The 20,795-nt window shown below is 33.7% G+C and overlaps 1 protein-coding gene across 1 annotated transcript in view; it reads right to left on the bottom strand.

The window, feature by feature from the left end:
* Meltrin (meltrin) overlaps window positions 1–20,795 on the bottom strand; it is a 76,680-nt gene that overhangs the window by 13,494 nt on the left and 42,391 nt on the right. Inside the window, exon 2 of the mRNA XM_026642944.2 lies at window positions 3,189–3,283. Within this exon, the coding sequence (XP_026498729.2) occupies window positions 3,189–3,283 (95 nt within the window). The remainder of the gene's footprint in view (window positions 1–3,188; window positions 3,284–20,795) is intronic.

Raw genomic sequence — 20,795 nt, 5'->3', positions numbered from 1 at the left:
TAAATACTAAATACTTAATAACTATTAGGCCAATAACAGATCTCACATATAACATTAAAGAGACTGAGAATAGAAAAATAAAAGAAAAAAAAAAAAACAAAAATAATAACATCAATTCATATAAAACTAAGTGTCTGTAATAAAAAAGCCAGTGAGACCACAAGTTAAAAAGTAAAAAATTACTATGTCTTTGCAAACATTTCTGTCATGTATCGCTTAACATTATTATGCTTTCTGCAGAATATATTAATTCAGTTTATTATATACATAGTTATGCGTGTCGGATTTGAACTCGTAATCTTCATTTAAGATTCATGTGTTTTAACCACAAGTTCATCTCGGTCCTATAAATAACTCAGTTAGAATTTCTTCTTATATGATTGGAATGTCATCAGATATGCTGTTAGATGCGCTCAACCGATAGAACTGGTCGATCAAAACCATTTTTGGAAACCTGGTAAGATTATTGACGCTGAGCGAACTTTATAAATGGAGTTGATTGGTCTATTTTATGCGTTGCTGTTGGTATATTATTATCTATTTTATAATACCGATACGTGATTGGTGTATTTTATGCAATTCCGTAAGTCATTTGTTTTGACTTGCATTTCAAAAGCTTGCCTTAATTATAGTTCAATAAAAAAAAAGTAAATCGAAAAGATTTCACATCATACAGTTTCAAATATCGATACAAAATTATGATTCGATTCAGTCATTTCGTAAACACGCTCACTCGGTTTTCGACTTTACATACAGATGCATTTGTAAAAAATATCATTGTTCCTTTAAAGGGCTGGTATAAAATAAAGCACCCATTGTGTTCTTCGTGTTTTTTACTTTCATTTATTTGTTCCTTTGCTGCCTTTCTCATATATATATTTGATTAAGGAAAACCAGGACAATAACTGCAGCTGTGCTTACGAACTTGGAACCACTGATTCATTCATGCTCCACTTCGCAATTCTGTTTAATAATATTTCTAATTGACTTTGAATATATCCTTATTCTACTTGATGGTAAGTGGTCACCACTGCTAATGGACATTGGTAATTTAGGAAATATTTAACATTCCTCATATCACCAATGCAACATCAACCTTATAAACTAAGATGTTATGTCATGATACTGGCTTACTCACCCATCAAACCGGTATAATCGTTATAATGTATTTATTGCTGTTTGGTGGTAGAATATTTGACGAGTGGATCGTACCTACCTAGGTGAGCTTACACAAAGCCTTACCACCAAGTAATACAATCAAGTACTGAAAATTAAAGCTGACTCGAGAAGAACTGGCAATAATAATTCAAAAGTTACTTTTTTACTACACGAATTAAATAAATAATTAAACAAACCTTAATGCACAACAATAAAATATAAGCATAGGAACACTGCGTAGACGATGTACAAGAGGCCTTATCATTAAGCCAGCGATCTTTTTCAAGTAATCATAAATATGTTAAGAAAAGTAAATCAGAATGGTAGATTAAAAGGTGTACCCGTCATACGTATATAAGTATTATATTTTTAGACATCCCGCGTAAAAATCAAAAAATACTAATTGCCTTTTCATAATCAAGATAATAGTTTTTTTTTAATCGCAAAATCAACCTTGTCTGTTATTAATTTTAATTTTAAAGGTACGTATGTATGTTTATAAATTAATAATATAACGACAATTAAGGATAACAAATAAATCAAGACTTGTTCACCTTTTTTTACAAGCTTTTAAGTAACTTGCAATGCTTGTTTGTGTGAGTCAAACCTTGCAAGCTAAATTCTATGTTTACTCTGTCGATGCGACATTACGTCTCCATCTCTTGACATAAATCAAAATCAAAACATACTTCATTCAAGTAGGCTTTTACAAGCACTTTTGAAACGTCGTTTAACAAACTATATTAAGTAAAGCTACCACCGGTTCGGAATGTAGATTCTACCGAAAAGAAGCGGCAAGAAACTCAGTAGTTACTCTTTTTCAACATCTAAAAATACAGTAATGTTATTTAAATACGATAAATAAAATTATATATTTATGTTATATATCCTGCCTGGAAGTCAACAAGCACATATATATATATATATATGTTATTCTCTGGGACGTGTCATCTGTGCCTTTCATCTTTCTATTATTTTGGGTTTAGTAGTATGATATACTATGTAAAACACATTACTTTTATTAGTTTGTTTTGAGGTCGCATAAGAATGTTAAAACAATAACCTTAAAACTAAAAAGCATTCAAGGTCTTTAGCTACCTCAGTTTATTCCACGTGCTAATTGCGGATAAATATTATACTTAGTTTATAGATATCATCAATCACCTTAACACTTTTAACTGGTTGAATGTCAGTCTAGTTAAATATTTAAAACTTGCGAAGGATATTTTTAAATGTATTTCATTTTACCTACATTATATTTATATGATAAGATTTAAATAAATGTAAGCGAGTTTAATTTATAATTAATTGTTCTATTTTTAAATAAAAACTGATTTATTTATTTTCGAATATTCGAAAATCGAACGATTCGAAGGTTATTCGACTGGCTGAGTTTTCTAATCCGCTAGGAGTGTTCCGTGGCTTTGTGCCTCTGGGTAAGTACCACCTATTTATCTATATGATAAATAGACTATAGTCTACCGCCAACCATACTTAGTATCGTTGTGTTCCGGTTTTAAAGGTGAAACTATATGTAAAGGCTATAAAATCTTAGTTCATCATGGTTACGAATGATGTAAGGAATTATTACGACCTCCTTATCTATGGGCGGTGGCGATCGGTTATCATCAGTGGGAACATTTGGCAGACCGCCTGCCTATGTTATAAAAAACAACGTGCTCCTCTGCTACGAGTTTGTAATATGGATACATGTGATAGAATTATTTTGTGAAACAACCAAGTTACTCAACGATATTTTTCCTTAACATATTCGATAACCATATGGGAACTCAGCGTCCAGAATCACACATATTCAAATTAATTTATACATTGTAAACTTTACTTTACATTACATACTGTTTATCAAAATCAAACCTCGAGAAAAAAATACTCGAGAAGAATAGCCGAAAGGAGTTCGATATAAATACAGTAAAAATACGGCCAAGACATGATCGCATTCAGTCCACTGCCATATATACCTACTTGAAGACAATACAATGATGTATACATATATAGGTATGTACACGTACCGTGTGTCCAGTTGACGTGATCTCCCTCTTAGTTCTCGCTTGATGCACCACGGGCCGCACGACTCTATGTCTACTGAACTCTGGTGCGGGACTTCCTGAAACAATACAATATATTATGTTAAAATACAAACTTTAAAATTACTATAAGCAGAGTGGATACCATATATATAAGAAGAGCAAATGGGTTACCTGATGGTAAGTGGTTACCATCGACCATAGATATTGGTGCAATAGGAATTATTAATCTCTCCCCACGTCGCCAATGCGCCACCAACCTTAGAACTAAGATGTTATGTCCCTAGAGCCATTAGTTACATTGGCTCACTAGTATTATTTCCGATATTATTTAAAAAAAAAAATCCAATTCAAATTTCGATTAAATTAAATGACACATTAATGGGATTTGCCCAAATTTTCCCAACGTTGGTGACGCTTCTACGTTGTAAGGGTTAATATTTCTAACAGTAACAATATCTGTTGGCAGGGCAGTGGAGACTAGTTACCATCGCTGATCTATTTCCATCCATTCATCCTACCTATAAGAAACAATAAAAAAAAAAAGACTAGCAGTCGTAACTCCTTTAAAGTAGTAATCTTATACTTTGAGGTTTTAATCATATTGTACTGCGATACCGAACTAGTATTTTATCGTGGCGGTAACTACACTGACAAACTGGTATTGTATAATTTAGCAAAACATTAAGGTTTTATCTATAATTAACATTTTTGTTGAAGCTGTGTTTAATTATAAGTAATCACAACAACGAATTGGTTTTTGCCTTTTAATTTTTTTTACAAAATATGTTTAAACACTAGTTAAAAGGATAGCAAAGGATTAAAAAAATCACCCGGTTGATATTTTATAAATAAACACTTTTTGGTCGCCAATTGCTAGGCATAAAAAGTCTGGCCTTCCTTGAAGTTCAAACTTAATCAAACTCGGTTTAGTGGTTTAGCCGGACTTTCGCATTCATAATACATATTAGTATAGAGTATAGATTGCACATATACAATAATAATGCAACAAATAATAAATAAATTAAAATATAAAGAACACAAGGGTCTGGTTAACACTTCAGTACTATGTGTAGTACATAGTATTGCATAGGAATAATAATACTTATACAAAAACAAGTATTATTAAACCTATATAAAAAAATAAAAGGAATTGCAGTCGCAGTTCATTAGGTACAGTTTATGACCACGACAATACAATTCAACAGACAAGGGACAGGAAAACTAAACAGGAAATGCGCTTTACAACAATAATTGATTTATAAATAATACTTAGATATTATAATAAAGGGAATTAATTAAAACATTATTGTACAGTTATTCATTATCATTTGTTCTGTAAGTGGAATGGAATCTTTATTGCAATATAAATACTTTTTGTTAGACAATAGAAAAAATCATAAACGCAAATGTTTGTGTCTGTCGATCAAAAATTAAATATTTGGTCCGCCGTCTTGGGTATGCCGCCATGTTGGATTTAGAATGACGTCACAGTTGACCATGCATTCTTATCCAAACTGAACGTGTATACAAAATTTCAGCTCAATCGGTTAAAGATATCTGCTTCTAAATTGAGTTGCAAGATTTCATCCGTACTTACTTACATTGCAAGTAAATAAAAGCTTGTAATAAAATGTATCTTTTATATTCATTTAACTAAACGACTTCGTCCGTTTGGAATTCAGTATGTGACGAAATTACCATCAAAAATAAAAAAAAAGTTCAAGCTTGCTTCGTACAAAATTTCATCAAAATTGATTCAGTAATTTAGTGGTGAAAGCGTAACAGACAGACAGACAGGGTTACTTTCGCATTTATAATATTAGTACAGTTTTATATCAAATATGTAATGTTTTGTGTAAAACTATAAATTTACTTTAAAGTGTACCCTGGACACAAACGCTGAGTAATTGTTATGACGTATTTTATCAATAGGCATTTACGACTGCACATTCTGTTAAAGTTCGCGTTGAATTAAAAAAAATAATGTTTGAAAATAAAATTTCCACTGTATTTCATTATTCTGGGATTTCTATTTCACAGATTACTGGTATATGACACATTGTGAAACAGTATTTTGTACTGAATTATTATTTATAATTTTTTACAATAATTGTTCATATTAATTAAAATAAAATAGGTCGTCTATGGACTAGTAATATCATAGTTAAAGTTTTAATTTCACCTCTTCGACCGTAAGTTTAGGGGTCCTGGGCTAACACTACTTAGGGGCCCACCTAAGACATATCTGAACGTAGACTTGAATCAAATTAATTGAATGGGTTTGATTAATTGCAGGACTGCAAACCATACGATCCGTTTAATTTAATAAAGTTATGGACTCTTTCGCATTATCGTCTATTTTTGACATTGACTTGACTTAGCTGGGGCCCCCTTGAATCCACGGGGCCCTGGGCTGAAACCCAAATAGCCATATGGTAAATCCGGCTCTGTCTTGGACTACAATTACAATTTTTTTTTATAAATAACCTCAAATCTAAAATCCCATACGAAGCTGTCAGCTAGTTTAGTATAAAAGACAAAGCGTTAATACTTTATGAATGCTTAATAACACTTTATAAACTTGGTATTAGTGCTTTTGCAAGCCTGGGTAGGTGACACCTACTGATCAGATATTCCTCTGCCAAGCAGCAATATAATATTGCGAGCCAGTGTAACTACAGGTACAAGGAAATTAAGGTATTTCTTACAGCGCCAATATCCATAGGCGATGGTGACCACCTACCATCAGGTGATCTATTTACCCGCCTACCTATCTATATAATAAAAAAACGCAAACAAGATATTAGCAGCCTGTAAATTTCCCACTGCTGGGCTAAAGGCCTCCTCTCCCTTTGAGGAAAAGGTTTTTGGAGCATATTCCACCACGCTGATCAAATGCGTGTTGGTGGAATACACATGTGGCTGAATTTCGTTGAAATTAGACACATGCAGGTTTCCTCACGATGTTTGCCTTCACCGCCGAGCACGAGATGAATTATAAACACAAATTAAGCACATGAAAATTCAGTGGTGCCTGCCTGGGTTTGAACCCGAAATCATCGGTTAAGATGTACGCGTTCTAACCGCTGGGCCATCTCGGCTCGGCAAAGAAGATAGCTTCGTACATAATCATATTTTAACCAAGTCAACAAAATTGTACGTAGAAGAATTTCATTACGGTAACGAGAGGTTTCCTCATCACGGAATTGTGTCCTGTATAGTTAACTAGGTCTCCCTGGTTGGGATACGGTTGGGGCTAGATTATTGCATTTAATTCGTGCAAATTAATATATACAATAGGCGACCTAGTATAATCTAGTTTTGATAAGGTTAGCCGTTCCTCAATCCGTTATTATACTAAGCTTTTATTGAAATTGACTTATTAGTATGTGTGGATCAAGCTTTACTAGTTAACAACTGAGTTTTGAATCACTTTTTCTCAACTAATTAAGATGATATGTCGCAAATATTTATGGTGCTCGTAGCAAAAAGTACTTTTGAATGTACTATTCTAAATGTTGTACAAAATGGCCGATTTAAAAGAATATAATCTTTTTTTTAATAAAACTTCAGTAACAATTAAAATAATACGTGATTGTTGTCAAATTTGAAGGGGATACCATTGACCACTTAATCACGTGAACCAAATGTATGGCAAATAAATTATCAGCAAAAGCCTTCTCCAAGGAGTATTTACAACAAACATCCCTGATCGATAAGTCAAGCAGTGTTATATAATGTTATATGCAAGGAAAAACACACGTGACAATTGAAAACCTAAACAGCAAATTATAATATATTTACATAGTCTGTAATTAAAATGGTGGAAATGAGTAACTACGGAGTGTTGACGGTTAATCTCGGTAGAATCTACTGTCCGAACCCTACGTAGTTTCACATTTAATTCAACACTGTAACACGATTTAAATGTGATATTACCTACTTGTATAAAGAACATTTTGATTTATATTTTATCACCGCTTGACGAACAGAGTCAAAGTCCGTATTGTTGTTTTTGGATAAACGACGATACAACACTTAAAATATTACAAATATTATGGAGTGAATACCTTCATTACTTTGTACGCGGTGAAAAATCAAAGATTTCAATCACGAGCACCGCATGTATATAAGCAACATTAGTCTCTGTAAATATAATAAAACTGTTATTGAATACTTTTTGATATCTCAGTCTTATAGTAATTTTATCAGAAACAATATCTGAATTTTTAAATATTAGTCTATCAATTGGTCCGTTACCAAATAAATAAAATTTGTTCGTAAATGTTGTTCGAAAATAATTGACTGGGTCAACGTGTGCTAAAATCCAAATATACGTGGAACAGTTTAATTGAGCCCGAAATAAAAATTGACAAATAAATCAAAGAACCAGTACGTTAAGTAAGCTAACGTCTATTGCCTAGATGCGGATCGATGACCTAACAATTGTGGCTTAATTTAACTCATCAGCATTCCCGCTCATTGAATGATACCAGGACAGACATGTGGCAAACATTTCGGACAATTTGGCGACAAATAACATATTCAACTTGTATTAAAAAACAAGAACACGTTTTTTATTACTACTAAACCAATATACGTAAAACTTATTCGAGAAGATGTAACATATTTCGGAGAAGATATTATACTTATAAGTAGTTCTGATTCGCAGTTTCTTCCGTTTTAAATTTAATCAAAGATAGGGGTAGGGTGCAAGCCGGCCTGGGCAGGTACCACCCACTCATCAGATATTCTACAGCCAAACAGCAATATTTAGTATAATTGTGTTCCAATTTGAAAAGCAATTGAACCAGTGTAACTACGGGCACCTGAGCCATAACATCTAACTCCGAAGGTTTATAACGCACTGGTTATGTAAGGAATCGTTAACATTTCTTCAAACGCAAATGTCTTTGTCTACGGCGTTGACAATTTACCATCTGGATTTTTGTCCTCACGCCCAAAAAACACTATTACCGAGACAAGCGTGATGTGACATTTACAATATACAATACTTGTAAAGTTGAATTGAGGAGAGATACGAAATCAAACGAGAAAAAATTTATAACCAATTTTTGTTAGTCCAATTTAACGGTAAAGTTACGTTTTTTTGCTAAAGTATTAAACAATTTTGCACCGTAGTAGTAACAGCAAAATGTCTCACCTGAACTAAGGGTTCCTTTCTCCGTGGGAACATTTAGAGCTGATTCCACCACGCTGCTCCAATGTTTGATAGACATTTATTGAATGTAAGTTCATTCAATTAAAATTCCTTTCTAACATATTTATATCTATCAAACGTTTCAACATTAAAACACATCGTAAGATTTATGTGATGTTTCGACATACAAATAAAGTGCAATGCCACACGCGTGGCTTTTCGGTACAATTATGAAGTGGCCCACTTAATGGGTTATTTATAGCAAGTTTTTGCGTATCGTTTAAAGACATACTCGCTCTCACACACGATTACACGGTTTAATTGAATAACGATTGTTGTAAAACGAGTTAAACACATTGTTCTTACTAGTTTAATCGATAGGAGTAGATAGTCAATAAATAAATTTACTTTACTAATAGTTACATACTATATCGACTAGGTCGCCTACCTCTTCTTTCTAGTATCATAACCGTCTCTGTCGGAGAACGGTATCTTTTTTATTATTATAAGTTCTACGATATATATAAATACGCCTAATTTTATCAAAATTAGTTCAATGGCTTGGTCGTGAAAGAGCGACTGACAGACAGACGAGAGTTTCGCGATTATAATATTAGTATATATATTATATATATTCTGTAGGTTCCAGGGACTTCCTCGAGAATACAAAACTAATAAGTTCACATTTACTCATTTGATTATTAACCATAATACTAGATCATTTGATTTCCCTATACTGAAACTACATTAATATTATAAACAAGATGGAAAAAAAAAACTAAGAGAAATCTTTTATATGTTCGTTATATTAATCAACTATCTCAAATCACGAAATATCCAATTAACCGAGTACCAGGAAATCATAAGTTGCAAGGTACGAGTACTGAGCTGTTCAAGTTGTGAAACGATGGCGTCGTATGAAACCGACAGGAAACCGTGGGCCGTGTCAAAGCTAACCCGAATACTGTCCTATTTATACGCCATCTCGGAAGAAATTAGGTGTAAGCTTAACTAGTTAAGTCACGCGGGTGCACACACAATTTAACTAAACTAGATAACTACATGCATTTTACGCTTATTAATTTCATATGATTAAAAAGAACTGAGCTATACTGAACTTTTGTATGTTATTTTTAAAAATAGTCAAAAATGTTGATTCAAATGTTTAATAAAAAAAATTACTTAGAAGTAACTAGTTTCACTTAATTTAAAGTAGAACGTTTCTCCTCTCCTTTTAAGGAGTAAGTATCAAGCTTATTGCACCAAGCTGGTACAAAACATCTATCACACTTCATAAAGAACACATTTTTCATTTTCATGCCTATTCCAACGGAAGTAGGAAAAAAAATAAACAAACCTTAGATTTACGTATTTCATGCGATTTGCTAATAACTCAGCTATGTTGTGCACTCTTAAGGGTTTTTGATTAATATTTCTTTATTTATAATACAACACTATTTCTCTCAACCACTTATTTCCACTTTAATTTTACTTCCAAAATTCCGATAACAATTTCGTCGACGTTCAAAAGGCTATTTTTTCGCAAATTCATAGAGAATGTTTATTTCATTAATCAAGATTAATCAAGCCCTCGATCAATGACATCGCGTCAATTTACTGTCAAATGTTGTTTGATTGGCTTTTTTCCTGTAATGGTTGGAATAGAGTATATGTGCCAACTTTAATTGTGATCGATATATTAATAATAAGCTGTATATATTAATACATAGTTTATTAATAAATAGTTCATAGTAAGGGCTGGTATAGTTCAGTTTGGTAATCACAGTTGTGTCACTAGCAAAGTTCGAGCATATATATATAAAATTTTAATATTTCGTTTGTGTTTTGCAGACACAGTGCGTGATGCGCATACATACATCAGTCACCTACACAGCACACGGCACGCTTGTTAAATACTGTCACGCGTCCCGGCATGAGCACGCGCTCAGTAATAAAATCTAAATAATAAGTTTGAAGTTTCTATTACTTATAAATTAGTACCATATTAGGTACGTATTCAAACGACACTTTTAATCTCGGCTAACTGGCATATAGTAATAATAATTTTATTTCTATATTTGGATAGACTTGTTTAATTTGTAACCCAACATCAGCATGATACGCATGCGATCCAGAAATAGTTTCTCGTCGATTATTCCTATCAGAATCTACATATCTGACAGTGATTTAAATTTAATATAAGAGACAATAAACAGTATTATCGCAATTACTTTAGTTGCAAAGTTCCAATTGTATTTATTACTAGCTGTGCCCGCGACTTCGTGCGCGTTGTTTGAATTTAAGTTATTTGGATATTGTAGCGTGATTTTATTTTTATTCTATATATAATTCTAAAATAAAAGTAACCTAAGTTACTCCTTATTACATCCGCTATTTGCCAGTGAAGTCCCGTCGAAATCGATTCAGCCGTTCCAGAGATTAGCCGGAACAAACAGACAGACAGAACAAAGATTGTAAAAAATGTTATTTTGGTATATGTACCGTGCATACATACATATGCATTTAGTAAAAATGGGTTATTTTAATATTACAAACAGACACTCCAATTAGATTATATGTATAGATTCCTTGAACCAGTGACAAACATTGTACAAACTAGAGAATTTAAGACAAAGTTTTTACACCAATATTTCGACGGGACAAAGTTAGTACATCCTTCCTCGGGCAGGGTATTCAGTTCTATAATAAAGTTCTGCGGCACATTTTTCATTCTCCTATAGCTAAATTAACAAATAAAGCATATTATACTGCTCAGGATTATAAATGATAATGATAGCAGAGCTTGGTGTTAACATTTGTCGAAGGTAAGGTAACGGTAAGGCTGGAAAAAACAATTTACATGATATATGATCATGTAAATTGTTTTTTATTGAAAAATAATAACAACCGAGTTTCCTGCCAGTTCTTTTTGATAGAAACAAAGTTGCGAGCCCGGACGGATAGCTAGTGTTAAATATACAGAACCGCTTGTAATTTTAAATAAAAAACTACAATCACGATAAACGTTGCATTTATTTATCAATATAAATAAAAAAAAATACATAATAAATCGTTTCAGCGAAAGCTACAAACCGTCGCTAGGTGAAATCTCATCTCGACACGATAAGCTGATAACAGGTGATTTATAACGGCTGCTACGGATTACGTTTTATCTTAACGGTATTACCGAGATAGACTAAACGTTTGTACCGTACACAAAACAACATTCACAATAATCACAGATAAATAATCGTTAAGTCATTAAAATAAACATTATTCGAGACGTGTAGGGTGTACTTAGAAATTTCATTTTACAAATTTAAAATAAACGTTAAGGTATCACTGTATAAGGTTAAATATTTTATTGAGAAGTAAAGTCAAGTTACTGCTATTTAGTAGTAATATCATTTACTTTTCACCCCCGATATTAAATGTTGTAGTTAAAGTTTAACGCGTGTATCAAAATTCAACATCAAATATCTTTATTCAACTTAGAAGTATTATGTACACTTTGTTATTGACCTGAAAGAAACACTTCAGACCTGAGAAGAACAGGCGAAAGAATAATAAATATATCTGTATGTCTGTTTGTTAGTTAATTTTTTGTTTGTCTTTAGCTATGATTAAACAAAATTCGTGTAACTCTTTGAAAATCATTAATTGTAATTCATTTTTTTTAAATATAAACTAACAGAGATTTTTAAATGCAGGATTTAACTTTATAATCAAAATCCTTCCAGGAAGGATGCACTGATTTTGTATTATCTCATATTTAAACCCATTCAATAACAAACAACAACAGCTATACAAAGCTATTATTTTTTAACACAGTGGAAATTTTCTGAAAGGTACCCGGTTCCCTAGGTCCCCCCTAGGAACCGGGTTATGTGGGACTCCTAAGCTATGTTAACTCAACGTTGCCATTTACTAATTTTGGTTTTTTTTTTAAATAAAAGCAATGTCCATTTTAAGGAATTACTACTTAAGCTTAAAAGCTTGTGCTAGGGATGAGGACAACGGGGTACATGTCAGTCACCTCCTCGTGGTGTACCCTGGGCAACGGGGCCGGCTTGAGCTTGCTCGTCGGCCACGGCTAAGACTGGCGGGAGGGAAGCCGCGGGGCCGCTCCTGGTACGTCCCTGATCGGCGTCAGGGCGGACCATGTGAGTGGCCTCGTTGGCTAGGAGGGAGTGGGAGGGCTCGCTACTCGAGCCTCCCAGGTGTTTTACACCGGCGGTCAGCGGCGGAGCCTACCATCTTATCCGCCGCAGGGCGTCAGCTTAGTTGACGCCCAGCCTCCAGTGGCGGACTCGGGGGAGTTCGTCACATTCACAAGTGGAGGATGAGGGGGAAGGCGCGCACTAGGCGCGCTTTCCATGTATATTCAGCCGCCTTGCGGCGGCTGCCGCTGGTGGGGTCGCGGTTGCATGCCCTTGGCGATCCCGTTGCCTCACCACTCGGCGGCATGGTGGAAACCCGAGGATGGTTTTAGTGGGTAGGACAGGGCATTAGCATCAGCGTGCCCTGGCACGGGGCATTAGGCCCCGGTTGAGTCCCACATACCCGTCCCGGTCCCCCGACCGGGCGGCATGCGTAAATGCATTTCCTCCTCGTTAAACAAAAAAAAAAAAAAAGGGATGAGGACAATAATAGCCCAAGGGGTCAAGATCGAACCTGCGTCTTTATACATTGCTAGAGGACCCGAAAACCATTGCGATATTGACGCTTTATACTAAAATGTTTATTCAATGTAATAATGTATATAGTTTTTAGAGCCGAGATGGCCCAGTGGTTAGAACGCGTGCATCTTAACCGATGATTTCGAGTTCAAACCCAGGCAGGCACCACTGAATTTACATGTGCTTAATTTGTGTATAATTCATCTCGTGCTCGGCGGTGAAAACATCGTGAGGAAACCTGCATGTGTCTAATTTCAACGAAATTCTGCCACATGTGTATTCCTCCAACCCGCATTGGAGCAGCGTGGTGGAATATGCTCCATACCTTCTCCTCAACGGGAGAGGAGGCCTTAGCCCAGCAGTGGGAAATTTACAGGCTGATTATGTTTATGTTATATAGTTTTTATAGCCTATTTATTTTATATATTGTCATTAAAATATACTAATAAGGAATGAATAATATATTACATAATTAGCAATGTTTAGTATATTATTTGTAATAAATTAGAAATTATAATTAATTTTTTAGAAAGAGAAATAAAGTAACTCCAATTCTATTCTTGTGAATGATCTCAATTTAATTTTTTGGCATTGGTTGGCGGACGAGCATATGAGCCACCTGATTGAAAGTGGTCCCACCGCCCATAGACAATGGCGCTGTAAAATATATTAATAATTCCTTACATCACCTAAGCGCCACCAACCTTGGGAACTAAGATGTTATGTCACTTGTGCCTGTGATTACACTGGCTCACTCACTCTTCTAACTGGAACAAAACAATACAGAGTACTGTTATTTGGTGGTAGAATACCTGATGAGTGGGTGGTACCTACCCAGACGGGCTTGCACAAAGCACCAAGTATATGCCAATGCTCTCAATGTATAAATAAGGTCATGAAAGAACACAAAATATATACAGGCGTTCTGAGAATCGTTTAATATTTTTATAAATCCAATGCTCTCATAAAAACATAATATTTGTAAACTAAACAGCACGTGTCGCTGCAACGAAACTTAAACGCGTGTAAAAACAGACATTTTTATACGTTTACTATAAATAAGGAATATGTTTACGGAAGACCGAAGCTGCTATGACCAAATTCGTGATAATTATCATTCGTTATAAATTTGCTATTTGTTAGTCGGAGTAAATACGATAATATTTATTAAAACGTTTAAGGAAATAGGAATATTAATCAAATATTTATTATATTATATAAAGTAATTCTTTTATTTACCCAAATGTGGATTAAGCAGTATCACCCATGTTTTTATAAAATACTAGCTGTGCCCGCGAGTTTATCCGCAATTATTTCAGTTTGTAACTTTAAGTATTTTTGTTACTGAAATAAAATAAAACGTTATTGTTGGATAATCGATTCAACAGATTCAGATTTTATCTATTACAAACAAACAAATCTTTATTCAAAATATTATTATGTACGATGCGGTCCACACGGTTCACGCTAAAAAACTTTTCATTGTTATAATAAAACATCCCCCCTTATAATAAATAGTGGTTTTCAATTATTCTTATACTTAAATACCATTTAAAATCCTTCTGCCATAATTACTTTAACTTCAATAACATTGAACTTTCATACAAACTACCATCCACTCTTATAACCCCAAAAGGGGGTTGATTTCTAAAGATATTATTACTACACCTCCACATCATCTTTAGAGCATACATTTAAAATTTCCAGTCTCTTACTTCAAAAACATAGGACTTTCATACAAACTACCAACCCCTCGTTTTAACCCCTTAGGAGTGGAGTTTCGTAAAATCTTAGCGGATGTCTATTTCCTATAAGGATACCTGCCAAATTTCAAGTTTTTAGGTGATATCGTTTCAGAGATTTCGTGATTAATCAGTGAGCGGTATTTCGCTTTTATATAAAGCATAGGTTACTTTTTATACCTAACACTTAAGATCTAACCTAACCTAACACGCGAACAACTAGCGTTTTAATAAATGTACGACAAATGGCATACAGTTTAAAGCTGACAGAATGCTATTCTGTGCCGCACATACCATCTGATTCATAGTCGCTTCCACGCAATCCCAAAACGAAACAAAGGTGTTTGATTAATGGATACATCTGAACGGGTAGCTTGTTTTTGCAACTCTTGGCTTAAGCTGTTTTTATAGATGTATCATACCATGCCATATCCCTATATATACGTATGTATATTAACTGGAAATAGGCCTTTGAGCAAGTTCGGTACCCCGTCTTGATAGGTACTAGTCGTATTTTATATTGCTGTTTCGATTAAGTCAATTGAGACAGTGTAATACCGGCATTATGTCGTATCGTCTTACATTTCATAGCATATTTACGGTGTATGTGTTTATTTTTTTTATAATTTAGGTAGGCAGACGACAGACGAACCCAGACAGTCACCCATACAATAGTGCTGTAAGAAATATGAACCATTCCTTACAGGGCCAATGCCGCACCAACCTTGGGAACTAAGATGTTATGTCCCTTGTGCCTGTAGTTACACTCGCTCAACCTTCAAACCGGAACACAACAATACTGTGTGTTTAGCGGTAGAATATCTGATGAGTGGGTGGTACCTTTTTTTTTCTCGCTGGAAAAACGCGTTACGCGTTTCCCCCACGTGATGGAAGTGGGGGGGTATGTGGGGCTCGCCGATGTCCAGGGCGCCGAGTGCGCCCCGGTCAACGGAATACCCTTAGTCTTTTCGACGGGCGCCACGGGATCTCTTTCGCATGCTACCGTGACGAGTGGGTGGTACCTACTCCGACGTGCTAGGATACAGTTTCGTATATTTTCTGCCGTGTAAATGTATTTGGGAGTAAACTTTCTGATGACGGATGGTAGGGATCAGTAGGTTAAAGTACTTTTTAATTACTATTACTATACTTAAGCTTGATAATTAACATATAACTTTAAGTAGAAGCATAAGTCCTTCTATGTCAACTACACTGATATATATTTCGTTCGTTTCTTCATCTACATACGTAACATTGGTGAAATAATTTATTTCTCTGACACAAGCAAAAGTCAGTAAATAAAAATGTGTTATTAATTTGAGACATCGTAATTGAAGCTCGGGCTCGCGGCGAATCTGACACTTAGTTCAGTTCTGATGACGAATAGGTAGTTAATCTCGGCTCAGCAGAGTTATTCTATAAGACTAAAAATCACGGCAGTACATGATCGTGAAATATCAGAAAATTTAAGACAAAAAAGCATATCACCGTAGGTTGGTTTCGAAATTTCATGAGAGATATACAAGGAACGATGGAAATGCTTTGGTGCAGTTAATTGTATCGTGAAAGTCATTAAGACTCACGTAAACTCATTAAGTCTAAGTAATGAATAAAAAAAATATAATAACGTTAAGAAATAATCAAAATTAAATTAAACTAATTACATTATTAAATGTAAATAAAACGATTGCATTGTGTGAAGCACGTTTTAGCATTATAAAAGCGGGGATTCACTGATCCGTGAACATATAAGATTAGGGTTGCCATCCATACAAAAGATACTTAACAATAGATAGCTTGATAGAGCATTTTTGTTACCGTTTAAAAATAAAATTTAGTTTAGATTAAATGAATACATTTATATTACTGACTTTATATTGTAAAGGATATAGGATGTTTATTTTATCTTCGTAATAAATAAAAAATAATGTGTGTTTGTGTGTTATCTATGCATTCTTAAACTATTCATCCGATTGTGACAAGATTTTGCCCTGAGGTTGTCCCGCATAGGCCAGCGAAGACACTGACCCAAAAAATAATGAAAATATTTTCTTTGCCATTCAACATAAACGTTTTATGTAACTGATTCTATCCGTTCGAAGCCGGGGCAGTTATCTAGTATAAGCATAAATCAGATGTCAAAAAATCAGTCAAAAAAACACAAAAAAAAATGAACAATTAATTATAAATTTATACATAAAACCACTTTAACATATATTTTTTTACTTGTATAAGATGGATAAAAAAATGTAGTAAAAAAGTTGTATAAAATAATACTGCGTCTTCGTGTGAATGTCATTTCTTTGATCACAGTAAGAGAACAAACGTAAAAAGTAAGGCGAACATTTATTTTAAGTTAGCTTTGCTAAATCACACAAGACAAACCGTTCGTTTAAACAGAATTCAAATTCATACAAATTCAAATTATTATTTTTCTTTCGACTAAATTAAATATGTTCAACATAATAATGTGCATAAATGTGACAATCCTATATTTCCATAATGTGTGCATGCATATATATACTAATGTGAATTATACCTACAAAAGTTTAGACTAGCCAACCGTAACGAATAAGTATTATTATTTTTATTCACACGATTTTATTCCTTATGGCCTACACGTTAAGTGCTCCGGTTACTCGATATATATTTTATTCAGTCCAATAATTACGAACGACAAATAGCATTATAAAAATCTATCTATATAAAAGTGAAATACCACTCACTGATTAATCACGAAATCTCAGAAACTGTGACACCTACAAACTTGAAATATAGCAGGTAAGTTCAGTATAGGATGTAGACATCCGCTGACAACGGATTTTACGAAACTCCACCCCTACGGGGATAAGAGGAGGGTTCGAAATTTGTGTTTTATAAATTTCACGCGAATAAAGAAGCAAGTTCAGCTAGTAATATATATAAATACGACGATTCTTTAGTATTATTTACTTTTCATATCTTAATACTCTAAGAGATGTCTAAATAATTTGCTTAATTCATACACAATATCCAATTATGTATCTATATTATCTTATTTTTAACCGACTTCAAAAAAGGAGGAAGATTTAAGTGGTTTACATTTTTTTACATACATACAAAAAACCTTTTATAATAACGATTTCGGTTGCAAATTTTTAAGAACGGCAGATGTTAGCACCATCTGGTTGTAAGTGGTCACTTAGGACCGTAGATATATTATTTAATATTGAATAAATAAATCAGAAATCTTTAACCGATTGAGCTGAAATTTTGTATATACAATCACATTGGAACCCGCGACAAGCTTTTATATCAGATAAATAAAAGACGTTATAAGTTAACAGTAAAAGTTTTAGTGTAAAAGTTATTTTTTTCTTGACAACGTGAACTTCTTTCCAATAAAATAAAAAAACAACTTATTTTATCAACGTAGGTATTATGTTGTAAAATGCAGGATATATATCTAATTGCACTTATATGATGTAACCATATTTGTATATAAGAATAATCACGGAGATGAAAACAAACGGTGGTAGGTTCAAGTTGAATTTGTTCTTGAAAAATGTATATTCCAAGTGTTTATAAGTGCCGATTTGAATAAAGCATATTTTTATTTGATTTGAAACGAGTGAGACCCGAATACATCATCTGGGAATAGGGCTGCCAAAACTTAAGTATACAAAATCCGGACTAAATTATTTTAGAATGGATATTTTTTTCTAAATCTCAAAAATCACTCATTTCCATAAGAGCCAAATATATCAAACCTTTTCGAATCATTTATAGCTGGACATTTTTTTATAAACTCACTAAGTTCTGACGTCTGATCTGGCTAAATTCACACGTCTGTCAACCCTATGTGTGAATGATGCGTTCCGATTCCGAACACACACAATTTAAATATGATATGTTTCATTATATGCAAGACCAAACAACATCGAAAGAAATTCTTTTACCAACACTTTTGAATCGTTATTTTACTAAATAAACCTGTCTAATACTGGAATGAAACGTAAATTGTACTAGGAGTTGAAATTGTAGGAGGGAAAGTATTCAGCAGATACTATTTTGTACTGATTATTCCACTGACATATTTTCGTCATATTTTATTTCGTATATCCTTCGTAAAAATCAAGACATACTTATTCCAAGCCTTATATCATCCGAAATATATTTAAAGAACAAATGTTATCGTTACATAAAAAAAAAGAAAACAATTTGAAAAAAAAAATAGCGCATAAGCTAAGACTACACAATAACAGCTAAATATTTCATAAACTTCCATCAAAAAGGATGTCGTATTTAAAGCGCCCTAAAGCGTTAATGTTACAAAAAAAACATAGAGTCGTCCCTTTTTTAATGTTTTTTTTTTTTCACACATCCATGACGCACTCTGACTTCCTCCCATTGTGAGAATATTACGAATCGTAAACTTGACTTAGTAGTAATATGGATGCGGTGAACGTCCTCATTGTTGGTACTTGTAATATTTTGTTAATTTTATTCAAATGTTAGATGTTGTTATAGAACTCTATAAATACACAAACTAACCGATCGGAATCGCGAGGAGTATTTTAACTCTTTTTGTTTTTTAAAATACTGGTATAATTTGCAAATACAATATTTATCTAAATAAAACGTTTACGTTTGTGTAAACCGGTCTTGGTACCACTCACGCCGCACATATTCTATCGCCAGGCAGCAGTATTGTTGTGTTCAGTATTGCAGTATTGTTGTGTTCAGTATTGCAGTATTGTTGTGTTCAGTATTGCAGTATTGTTGTCTTCAGGGTGAGAGAGCCAGTGTAACTATATGACAAAGGATATAACATTATGGTCCCCAAGGTTGATCGAGTGATTAAAAATGATTAATAGGTACGGTGACAATATCTATAGGTCGTGGTGACCACATACCATCAGGTAATTGCGAGAGTGCTGATTAAAAAATATATTGAGTTATATAAACGGTAAATGTAAATTATCTAGGTAAATAACTAAAAGTCGTTGAATTTCCTTAGACAATTTGGAGACTCACAAATCTCCTATATAAAGTTTTTGGGTAAGTGTTAAAATTTTGGCAATGTTCGCCTCGAAAGCGCCTGAACCGACAAATTTCTCTCCGACTACATCAATCTGAGCTATATCTCAAACAATTTGCAACCATAAACTTAAATATGCAAGTTCCGTCAATATGATAACTAATTTTTACAAATCGATAAATGAACAAACAAAACATACTACTTTTTATTATGTTAGTATATATATATATATACTTTTTAGTATAATAAGTTTTGAAAATAAATCATTATGATTCGTAAAGTAATGAGGAAATGTTTAAATAACTTTATAACTGTGGGGTACCTACTTGAAATTGTTTTAACGATAGTATATTTAATACATAACAATCAATTTGCCAAGAGAAAGGTAATTTCTGTTACGAAAATGCTAGACGGTTATTTCACAATTTATAATAAGTCAATAGCGTAAATATCCCATCGCTGGGCTAGGGTTTACTCACTTTTAAAGGCGAAGTTTTAGAGCTTATTCAACCACGCTATTTTAATACAGGTTGTTGGAAACCCAAGTAACTGTACTTCATCAGAAACGTACAGCTTTTGAAACGATGCTTTCTTTTAACACCGAGAACGAAACCGATTAAGCACATGAAAATTCCGTAGTTCTAACCACTAAGTTGTTGCGGTTAAATAATAAACTTATTTAATATTTTATGAATTACTTGTCACACTGAATTCGCTTGCGGAGGGTTCGGTCGTAAGATATTAGATATAAAAAATAGTCTATGTCCTTCCTTGAAGTTTAGTCTTGCTTCATACATTTACAGCGTGCGAATTGTCGCGTGATTACGGGAACCTATCTATACACAGAAGCAGCGTGAATTTTGGGAAGTTCCTTTAAATAGTTCGCCCTTTTAAATTTAGCTCAACAATCGGTAATACATTTTTTTTTAATAGTTATCTTACGTATTGCAAGGTCGGTCAGCTGTGAGGCTGCTTTCTCTCATTACG

The sequence above is a fragment of the Vanessa tameamea genome, chromosome 24, assembly GCF_037043105.1.
Source record: "Vanessa tameamea isolate UH-Manoa-2023 chromosome 24, ilVanTame1 primary haplotype, whole genome shotgun sequence".
Taxonomy (NCBI): domain Eukaryota; kingdom Metazoa; phylum Arthropoda; class Insecta; order Lepidoptera; family Nymphalidae; genus Vanessa; species Vanessa tameamea.
This window is presented reverse-complemented; position numbering and strand designations above follow the sequence as displayed.